General features: G+C 42.0%; 2 protein-coding genes across 2 annotated transcripts; one reads left to right on the top strand and one right to left on the bottom strand.

The window, feature by feature from the left end:
- Positions 1 to 4,653: 4,653 nt before the first annotated feature.
- LOC132612963 (uncharacterized) lies at positions 4,654 to 8,226 on the top strand. The gene is made up of 2 exons (XM_060327032.1): positions 4,654 to 5,494; positions 6,008 to 8,226. Exons 1-2 carry the CDS (start codon positions 4,654 to 4,656, stop codon positions 8,224 to 8,226), a joined length of 3,060 nt encoding a protein of 1,019 aa, XP_060183015.1.
- A 1,704-nt stretch (positions 8,227 to 9,930) lies between these two features.
- LOC132612958 (uncharacterized) lies at positions 9,931 to 11,003 on the bottom strand. The gene is made up of 2 exons (XM_060327027.1): positions 10,751 to 11,003; positions 9,931 to 10,683 (listed from the first exon to the last, which is right to left on the bottom strand). The coding sequence occupies exons 1-2, from the start codon at positions 10,778 to 10,780 to the stop codon at positions 9,931 to 9,933; spliced, it is 783 nt and encodes a 260-aa protein (XP_060183010.1). The 5' UTR covers positions 10,781 to 11,003.
- Positions 11,004 to 11,425: the final 422 nt, after the last annotated feature.

Below are 11,425 nucleotides of genomic sequence, written 5' to 3'. Positions count from 1 at the left end.
GATCCCGCTTTGATTGGTCACCAGATTACTACTGTGCCTTCTAATTCAGACCAAATATTTAACACATTCAATGAACATAACCAAACTTTTCTCTTCAATTGCACGACTATTTATGCTTTTTAATTGGACATAATTGGAAGTGTTTTGAGTTATATGGAACTAAAAGATCATTCTCCAAAATGGCTACTTATGTGGGAACATGATGCTAATTTAGCCAACAATTTTGAAGCGCATGAAAAAAACACTAAAAACAAAAATTTCTTAGACGTCCATCAATCAAGGTAACTGTAGACGACGAAATTTTATTAAAAGTAAATTCACAAGAAATTCGAATTATATTAAATCCAAGATATATTCGTCCGAACAAATATTATGGGCTAATATAAATGGATTAATTGCTTAAGTCCAATTGGTATGGATTTAATTGAAAGACCAATTCAATTGGGCTAGCTAGTCTATCTTGTCGGACTTCACATGATAAGCCCACTCTATTAGCCCAAGGTCCATGCCACATGTCAAATGACGTGGCGTGCCAAGTCAAGTCAAGGACCAATAAAATCATGCCACGTGCATAAGTGACGCAGCATGTCAAGTCAATAGAAGAACTAATCAAATGTCGCCAAGTGTTCAAATGACATAGTTCAACGAATCATATACAAACCCTAACTCTCCCCTGCAACTATAAATAGGGGTCTTCACAAAGCCAAAGAGAGGAAGAAAAATACATAGAGAAACTCTCAGCCGCAAGTCTTCCGCATACTAAGAAGTCTTCGCTCCAAGTGGTGAGCCGCAAGTTTCCACACCTCTACGTTTGTGATTAAAGCTCGGCTCCGCATTCGTAGTGAAATATCAACAACAAGTGATTCGTCCATTCAAGAATAACCAAAAGACCTTGATTGACGGCCGTATCGTGAGGAAAAGAATCAGAGGATTACATGTTTTTATTTAAGATTTCATAAAGATTGTAAACCCCCGCGCAAATTCTTGAAATCAAATATTATTCTTTGTCGCTATTTTTCTTGTCTTGATTATTATTTTCAGGAACGAAAGATTAGTCGTTACAAATTTGGCACGCCCAGTGGGACAATCTTTACCTCTCATCTCTTCTCTCCAATAGTCGAACTTCAAAAACACTAAGATGGCTTTCAAGAAGGTCAACTCGAAATCCGCATCCACAAAAACTACCGGATCCAAATTCTCCGTTGCTGTTGAAAACATCCTAGATGTTACTGAGGGGAGCACCGGACCTGTCACAAGGAACCAAGCCAAATTGCTATGGCAACGAGTTCCGCAAGCACAGCCTGAATCTGCTGTCGTCTTTGGTTCGTCTTCCGCAAACACCATAGAAGAAGGGGAGAATGTCGCCAAAATGGTGGAGAGGGTTCTCGCCCAACTTAGTTTATCTAAGCCCAAGAAATCCATCAGGCAAGTTGATGATGACGTCTTGAGCACTGGATCTACTCCGCATAACATGTCCGCATCCTATGTTCGCAAAAATCTGTGTTATTCTTCTTCATCTATGATGGTGATGCATGCGATGATGACCAATGCTTCAACTGTTGAAGAACAACTCGCGAGCTTGACAAAGGCAATTGGATACTTGACAAAATATGTGCAAGATCAAGATAATCGAATTGTCAAGTTGACAGACAGGTTTGATAGTGTGATGGAGGGGGATTCGAATCATGCCCCTGGAAAACGTCCGCAAGCACAAGAAAGGATTGAATCTCCCGCAAAACAAGTGGAACATGCTTCAGAAATCCAAGTTTCCTCTGAAGGGATGATTCCAATCAATCAAATAAAGGAGTTCATCATGGGGACCATCAAGGATAAATATGATGTTTCCGCAAAATCATCCCTTACATATGCGAAGCCGTACACTGCAAGGATTGATAGCTTGAAGATGCCTGCCGGTTATCAACCCCCAAAATTTCAGCAGTTTGATGGCAAGGGAAATCCGAAGCAACATGTGGCACACTTCATTGAAACATGCAACAACGCTGGAACATATGGTGATTACCTTGCCAAACAGTTTGTTCGTTCCCTTAAAGGTTATGCTTTTGATTGGTACACAGACCTTGAGTCTGGTTCCATTGATAGTTGGGAGCAAATGGAGCAGGAGTTTCTCAACCGCTTCTATAGCACCGTAAGCATGGTGGAACTTACAAACACTCGCCAGCGAAAGGAAGAACCAGTTATTGACTTCATCAATCGATGGAGGCATGCAAGTATAAACTGCAAAGATAGACTCAACGAAGCTTCGGGAATAGAGATGTGCATTCAAGGTATGCACTGGGGTCTCACCTATATCTTGCAAGGCATAAAGCCTAAGACTTTTGAAGAATTGGCCACTCGTGCTCATGACATGGAGTTAAGCATGGCGTCAGTCGGAAGTGAAGCGCCGCCGGTCTACGAATCCCGCAACGGTAAAGACAAGCAAGAAGTAAAGAAAGTGGGGAGATATTTTTCCAAGACCGAAAACAAGGAATCCATGAACGTTAATGTTGCACCTGTGAAGTTCACCACTAAAGTAAGCAAGAAGCAGAGCGTGAAGTCAACTTCTTTGGAGGATAGAGCGAACAGAAAAACAACTTTGAAGGAGATGCAAGAGAAGGATTATCCATTCCTTGATTCAGACGTTTCTGCAATCTTTGATGAACTTCTTGGGCTGAAACATTTTGAGTTACCCGAGATGAAGCTGCCGAATGAAGCAGGGAGAACTGATGAACCGAATTATTGCAAGTACCACCGATTGATCGGCCACCCTATAGAGAAATGCTTTGTCTTCAAGGATAAAGTTATGGAGCTAGCCCGCGAAGGAAAGATTTCACTTGAAGATGAGAAAGAAAGTGCAAATCAAGTTGGTGTCACAATTAGCTCACTCGATCCGGTCATGACCTGCAACTTTGTCGAAGGATATGGAGAGAAAGACATCCCGAACATATGTCTGGTAGGAATGATTAAGTTTGGAGACTTCGAACCAGTTAATGTGAATGAAATGTTTTCTCTTCTTACAACGAGTGATATTGTGTCAGTAGAAGGAGGACCGTCTGAAGAAGACGAAGACCAAAGTGGTCATCTTGATGATGGGGGTTGGACTCTCTTAACTCGTCGCAAGCACCGCAAAATAGGTTCGCGAAAGGATTCAGTGAAACGACAAACTAAGGGAAAGAAGGTTAGTAAACCTGAAACAAAAAATCCAGCTAAGCACCCAAAGAAGGAGAAAATAGGAGGGCGGTACTACCAAGAACCACCTCGTCCAATAACATTAGGAGAAGACTTGCCGAGTTGGTTTCACACCAAATACGTCATTGATGATGTAAAAGCTTCATGTTGACCGTTGATGAGAAGGAAGCGAAAAACGTGACCTCGTCATGTCCATCATCAGAAGACTCTGCAAAGTCATCTCCTGAAATCATAGATGCGTGCATGGCCAAAATCACATTCACCGATGATGACCTTCTACTCGGCGACATACCTCATAATCGCCCTTTATTAATGATTGGGTTTGCACGTGAGCAAAAGGTGAACAGAATCCTAATCGATGGTGGATCTGTAGTTAACATCCTTCCTATTCACACAATGAAAGAGCTTGGAATCGCAATGGAGGATCTTTCCGCAAGTCGTTTGATGATCCAAGGATTCAACCAAGGGGGACAAAGAGCCATAGGAGCTGTCAAAATAGACCTCACCATCGGCGAGTTGCAATCCAGCGCGTGGTTGCATGTGATCGATGCAAGGACTTCGTATAACATCTTGCTCGGTAGGCCTTGGGTACATGAGAACAAGGTGATCCCCTCTACCTACCACCAGTGTTTGAAGTATCATGAAGACGGAGTTGAAAAGAAGATTATGGCCGATGATAATCCCTTCACTGAAGCTGAAGCACACTTCGCCGATGCCAAGTTCTACTTAAAGAAATGTGCCGCAAAAGTTGATGAAGTTGCGATAAAAGATAATGCTGAGTTTATGAACCAAAATGCAAAGGTGGCTGCTTGTAAGGAGAAGGTAGCAGTTAAGGAAGGTCAAAGGTCCTTCGATGTCAATAAGTTGCCCAACACAAATGGCGCTTCTTCGAGTAAGAAAGTGACTTCTGTTCTTCGTTATGCTCCAAAGGCCAAAAAGGACGAGGGAAACATGTTGGGAGGACTAACCCTTCCTATCAAGCAGATCGACACAATAATGTCATCTACGAAATTACTTGGAAAATTTGTGGCTAGCAGATCGCTACAAAATGAAGCACTCCCTACGAGGCGTACAGGTGAAGGTTTCGATCCAAATGCTTACAAACTACTCGCAAATGCTGGATACAATCCTTGCAAACCATCAAAATTAGGGAAGCTTCTGATGGAACCTGCGGCGAGGAAAAAACGTGAAGGTTTGGGGTATAAACAACCCCCACCAGTTCGCATCTCCATAAGAAGGGCAAGTAATAACTATATCACTGCAGAAGAGGAACCTCTTGCTTCTAACAAAAGGTCGTCTGTCTTCGACCGACTGGGAAAGTCGACCGCAAGAGTTTCTGTATTTGAGAGGTTAGGACCAATGAAGAATGGAAGCAAGATTTGGAGAAACCACAAGCATATGAAATCATCAGTTTTTCCCAAATCTCAAAATATCTCCAAAGATTTCTGAAGTCTGATCCCTTCTAGGATGAGGCGGCAAACGGGTCTTGTGGTCTCATGTGGAGAAGTGCTAAAAGCAAAGTCGCATGTTGTGGTCTACACCAAGGAGCGGGATGAAGATAAAGAAAGTGTTGGCTCTTCATATCACGTTGCTGTACAAGATGAAAGGGATACTTTATCTCCAATAAGGGTTGGTGAAGAGTTGGAGGATGTTTCTTGGTGTTACCATATATCTGTCGATGATGGCAAACCTCAAGAAGATGAAGACGCTAAGGATGCTCCGCCCGAATTTGAAGAAGGGGTAAAAACGACAGTCGACGCATTGAAAGAAATCAACCTTGGCACTGATGAAGATCAAAGGCCTACTTATGTAAATTCTTTACTTACAGTCGATGAAGAGAGTGCTTATGTTGAATTACTTAAAGAGTATAAGGATGTATTTTCCTGGAGTTACAAAGAGATGCTTGGCTTAGACCCTAAAGTTGTGGTCCATCATCTCGCTGTCAAGAATGGCACACGTCCTATCAAACAAGCACAGCGACGTTTCAGGCCCGAATTGGTTCCCTTGATCGAAAATGAAGTTAACAAGCTTATTGAGGCTGGTTTCATTCGCGAAGTTAAGTTCCCCACATGGATTTCGAGCATTGTCCCTGTGAGAAAGAAGAATGGACAAATTCGAGTATGTGTTGACTTTAGGGATCTCAACAATGCATGCCCTAAGGATGAATTTTCACTTCCCATTGCTGAGCTTATGATTGATGCCACTACTGGATACGAGGCGATGTCCTTCATGGACGGCTCATCTGGTTATAACCAGATCCGCATGTCACCTAAGGATGAAGAGCTTACCGCATTCCGCACTCCTAAAGGTATTTATTGCTACAAAGTAATGCCTTTTGGCTTGAAGAATGCTGGAGCAACATACCAAAGAGCTATGCAAAATATCTTCGACAACATGCTTCACAAAAACGTCGAGTGTTATGTTGACGATCTGGTGGTAAAATCAAGAAAAAAGAGTGATCACTTGCAAGACCTGAGAATGGTGTTTGACCTACTACGAAGGCACCAACTCAAAATGAATCCTTTGAAGTGTGCATTTGGGGTTACCTCCGGAAAATTCCTTGGCTTTGTCATTCGACATCGGGGGATAGAAATTGATCAAGCCAAAGTAGATTCAATCATGAAGATGGCCGAGCCAAGAAACATCCATGAGTTGAAAAGTCTGCAAGGGAAGCTGGCGTATCTTAGGAGATTCATCTCAAATCTAGCAGGGAAATGTCAACCGTTCAGTCGTCTCATGAAGAAAGGTGCTTCTTTCTAATGGGACCAAGCTTGTGCCAACGCCTTTGAGAGCATCAAAACTTACTTGACCAAACCTCCAGTTCTAGCGGCTCCTGTGCCTGGAAAGCCGTTAATACTATACATATCGGCACAAGAAAGTTCAGTTGGAGCACTCTTAGCCCAAGAGAATAGCAAAGGGAAGGAAAATGCCCTTTACTACTTGAGTAGGATGATGACGCCAAATGAGTTGAAGTATTCGCCGATTGAAAAGTTGTGTCTGGCCTTAGTCTTCTCGATTCAGAAGATGAAACACTACTTTCAAGCCCATGTAGTTCGTCTTATTTCCAAAGCAAACCCCATCAAATTTGTGATGTCGAAACCTGTCCTTAGCGACCGACTAGCAAGGTGGTATCTCCAATTTCAACAATTTGAGATTGTGTACGTTCCTCAAAAAGCTGTGAAAGGGCAAGCATTTGCGGATTTTCTAGCAGACCATCCGATACCCGATGACTGGGAATTAACTGATGAACTACCCGATGAGGATGCGATGGTCATTGAGATTCAACGGCCTTGGAAGATGTATTTTGATGGTGCTGCACATCGCGAAGGAGCTGGCGCTGGTGTGATATTTGTCACTTCTCAGGGGGAGGTCTTACCGTATTCCTTCACTTTAACACAATGTTTCTCTAACAATGTTGCAGAATATCAGGCACTCATACTTGGGCTTGAAATGGCTGTTGATATGAAGCAGTTACAATTACAAGTCTTTGGAGATTCTGAATTGGTAATCAATCAATTGTTGGGTACCTACGAGGTCAAAAAGCCAGAATTGCGTCCCTATCATCACTATGCACAAAAATTAATTGGGTGGCTCGGCAACGTAACTCTCCAACACGTGCCAAGAAAGGAAAATAAGAAAGCTGATGCTTTGGCTACTTTGGCTTCATCATTGACTTTGCCTGACCAAGCGCAAATCACTATCTGCCAGAAATGGATAGTACCGCCAGAGGACGATGAGGATGAAGAAAGCAAACTCGAGCTTCTTGTGGCCGTTACTGAAGCTGAGAAAGTCGATTGGCGACAAACCATGATCGATTACTTGTGTTATAGCATTCTTCCAGAAGATCCAAAAAGAAAGACCGAAATTCGTCGTCGTGCCCCTCGCTTCCTTTACTACAAAGATACTTTGTACCGTAGATCGTTCGAGGGAGTTCTCTTGCGTTGTCTGGGGGAAGAAGAAGCGACTCAAGCTATGCAAGAAGCCCACTATGGAGTTTGTGGATCACATCAATCTGGGCCAAAACTGCACTTTCATATAAAAAGGATGGGGTATTATTGGCCAACAATGGTGAAAGATTGTTTGGACTATGCGCGAAGTTGCAAAGCATGCCAATTTCATGCAAATTTTATACACCAACCTCCTGAGGTGTTACATCCAACTGTTGCATCTTGGCCATTTGACGCTTGGGGGCTAGACGTGGTTGGACCGCTACCGAAATCTTCTGGTGGCCACTTGTACATCTTAGCTGCAACGGATTACTTTTCAAAATGGGCTGAGGTTGTCGCCCTCAAAGAAGTAAAAAAGGAGAATGTGGAAAACTTCATTCGAGTAAACATCATCTATCGTTTTGGCATTCCTAGTTATATCATAACAGATAATGGCAAGCCGTTCTCCAACAAATTGATGACTAAGATTTGTGAGCTTTTTGGCTTCAAGCAACGAAACTCGTCTATGTATTATGCTGCTGCAAATGAACTAGCTGAAGCATTTAACAAGACCTTGTGCAACTTGTTAAAGAAGGTCGTCTCCAAGTCTAAAAGAGATTGGCATGATAGAATGGAAGAAGCTCTTTGGGTATACCGAACGACTCATCGCACACCAACTCAAGCAACTCCTTATTCTCTTGTTTGCGGAGCTGAAGCGGTCCTTCCACTTGAACGCCAAATACCTTCATTGCGGCTCGCTATCCAAGAAGGGCTCACTGAAGAAGAAAATGCTCGTCTACGCCTTAAAGAGTTAGAGGTCCTTGATGAGAAAAGGCTAGAAGCTCAGCAAAGCCTTGAATGTTATCAAGCTCGTCTTTCCCGTGCTTTCAATAAAAAGGTTCGCCTGAGGTCCTTCCAAGTTGGTGATCAAGTCCTGGCGGTAAGAAGACCTATTATCATATCTCATAAATCTGGAAGCAAGTTCACTTCAAAGTGGGATGGGCCATATGTTGTCCAAGAAGCCTATACAAGTGGTGCTTACAAGCTTATAGATGCAGATGGCTTGCGGATCAGTCCCATCAACGGGAAATTCTTGAAGATGTACTATCCTTGAAGCAAGATGATACTCCTGGCCCGTATGAGTTTAAACTGTGTACGGCCCCAAAAAAAAAAAGTCCGCTAGGTTGAAAACCTCGAAAGAGGCGGCCTAGGCAAAATTTAGGACAAACAAAAAATGTCCGCTAGGTTGAAAACCTCGAAAGGGGCGGCCTAGGCAAAAGTTAGGACCAAAAAAAAAAAAAAAAAAATTGGAACTACGAAATGACTTGATCCTCTTCACCGAGGTACGTAGGCGCTTAGAGTTTCATTCTAAGTTCAGTCGCACCAAAACAAATCCTTCTTTCTTGCTCAGAACTACGAAATGACTTGATCCTCTTCACCGAGGTACGTAGGCGCTTAGAGTTTAATTCTAAGTTCAGTCGCATAAAAAAAATCCTTCTTTCTTGTTCGGAACTACGAAATGATTTGATCCTCTTTACCGAGCGAGGAGACAAACATAACTGGAAAGAAGAAGACAATTCACAGCAAGTGAGAACATTTTATAGGTTCATGCTTGAAAGAATGTGATACATCAATGATTTGAAAGAAAGGATGGAAATATCTATACAACATCCCGTACAAAATATCTAAGCTATTCGTGATGGCAGTTGAAGCCGAAGATGATTGCAGTTTGTTTTAAACGCTTCTGTCAAGTCGGCACTATTTCTTCAAAGAATGATGCCACTAAAAAATCTGATGGATGCTTCAAGTAGTCGTTCGCCAAAGCTAGAATGTCGCTCCTATGACGAGTTGAGATTTCTTTTACCACAAATGCGCAAAGCTGAAGAGTCGAACAAGATAGATTCTAAGCTGAACTTGGAGCATTATCTGTACAGATGTAGAAAGCATTTGGCCGTAATTTTTATAAATATTGTAGATCAATGAGTCGTCTTTCCATAGAAATTGGAATCTCGTCATTTCGGCACTCGTAGCCCGAGTTATGAATTTTCTCCCACCGAAGCGCAAAGCTGAAAAAAATAGAACAAGGCAGCATCGGAGTTGAAATTTGGAGAATAATCTGTACAAATATAAAGGTAATTTGGCCGTGATTTTTATATAAATTGTAGATCAATGAGTCCTCTTTCCATATAAATTGGAATCTCGTCATTTCGGCACTCGTACCCCGAGTTATGAATTTTCTCCCCCCGAAGCGCAAAGCTGAAAAATAGAACAAGGCAGCATCGGAGTTGAAATTTGGAGACTTATCTGTACAAATATAAAAGGAATTTTGCCGTGATTTTTATATATATTATAGATCAATGAGTCCTCTTCCCATAGAAATTTGAATCTCGTCATTTCGGCACTCGTACTCAGAGTTATGAATTTTCTCCCACCAAAGCGCAAAGCTGAAAAAATAGAACAAGGCAGCATCGGAGTTGAAATTTGGAGTCTGTACAAATATAAATGTAATTTGGCCTCTATTTTTATATATATTGTAGATCAATGAGTCCCCTTTCCATATAAATTGCAATCTTGTGATTCCAACGCTCGTACTCCGAGTTATGAATTTTCTCCTGCTGAAGCGCGAAGCTGAAAAGTCGAACAAGGCAGGATTCGAGCTAAATTTCGAGAGAGAGAAAAAAAAAAGATTCTTCAGTTATCTTCAAAAAGGGTGGAGAGAAATTTGATCCAAATCACAAGACGAAATAATTCATGTTGAAATAAAGGCGACTACTTTTATTGCTTCAAGAAGGAAATGTCACTACATCATAACAAGCAATTAAAAAGTAAAAATCCTAAGCAAGAATCTAAGTAACGGAAAAGGCTTGAAGCATAGGATTTGTTGACGACTCTTCTCAACCGCCTCTTCAAGCTTGGATAGTCTCTCTGCTTCTTCATCAGATAGCACATGATTAGCTTCAATAGTATGAATCTCGCCCTCTGTAATGGTGATTTTCTCTTGATTTTTGGACAACTCCTCTTGGTGTTTGTCAAGGAATGCAGTAAGTTGCTCCTTCCTAGAGTTCAAGGCTGCTAACTCTTTCTCCACATTCGCAAGATTTGCCTGAAGCTCCTTCATGGACCCATCTAGCTTTCCATGTTCTTGTTTAGCATCATCGAGGCGCCGTTGTGCATCTGAAAGTGATTCTTGGTGTAATTCTTTAGTCATCTTCGACGATTTCAAAGAGTCATACTCTGCATACGCCTTGAAGAAGTTCTCGACAAGACCCTCCAAAGCAGAAACATCGATAATATTGATTTTCCTAAGTTCCTCAAGAGTCGAAGCAATACTTGCCTCCAACACCATAAAGCTGTCTAAGGAACCTAAAGAAAATTGTGTAATCCATCCGCACAATGCACCCCATATCTCAGAGACAAAAGTTGATTTGAAGCGGAAAATAGTCCCTTGTGGATCAAAGCTCGACGCGCTAGGTTGCAATGGCTGTGAGGAAGGTCTGAAGGTCTTCGGATGTGTAATCTGATCAACGACAACTTCAGCCGCGTTCATCCCGTCTAGTTTCTGGAAACCCAACTACAAAAAAAAAAGATTTAAAAACAAAAAGTGTAAATGCAGAAAATATGGAGAGAAGAAATATTACTTGTTCTGCTACTTCTTCCAAGCCCATCATCGAGTTTCGATCCCCATCCAGATGGATATCAGATCCAATGCTAATAGCGTCCAAATTAGCGAATTCATTATGGTGATCGTCGGACTCCTTCGATTTCCTTTCTAAACGATTCCAATGTCGATCTCCACTTGTATTACTCTCCGTCGAACTAGAGGATGCGATGGTATTTCCAACATCGATAGGAAGAGAGGAAGGGCGAGACTTTTTGTTGCAAGATGGTGCGAGACTTTATGTTTCTTTGGCGCCCTTGTCCAATGAACTCGAAGGCTCCCTTCTTTTGGAAGTATTGTTGGTCACCTTAGGAGCCGTAGCACTTGTCTTGGAGACTAGTCGGACGCGTTTAACTCCTTTGTCCATAGGGATTTCAACAACCTTCAAGGTTTTGGATTTAGAAGAAGTTTCATGAGCTTGCGGAGTATCATTAAGTTGCACCTCGGACTTAGAAGAAGGATGCGATTTTTCTTTCATTCGAGTCGGACCTCTTTTGGACAACATAGGTGTATGATCTTGCTTTGATTTTTGTGAAATAATTTGAGGACTCATTTCAGATGGATTTGTCCGATTGGCTAGCCACCATTCCATGTACTCACGAGTCATTAAAGGCGAACTACCTTCTGCCGGAAGTATGACTTTTGAAGAGGTTCC

The sequence above is a fragment of the Lycium barbarum genome, chromosome 1, assembly GCF_019175385.1.
Source record: "Lycium barbarum isolate Lr01 chromosome 1, ASM1917538v2, whole genome shotgun sequence".
Classification (NCBI taxonomy): domain Eukaryota; kingdom Viridiplantae; phylum Streptophyta; class Magnoliopsida; order Solanales; family Solanaceae; genus Lycium; species Lycium barbarum.
Note: the sequence above shows the minus strand (reverse complement) of the source record. Positions and strands in the feature narration are given on the sequence as shown.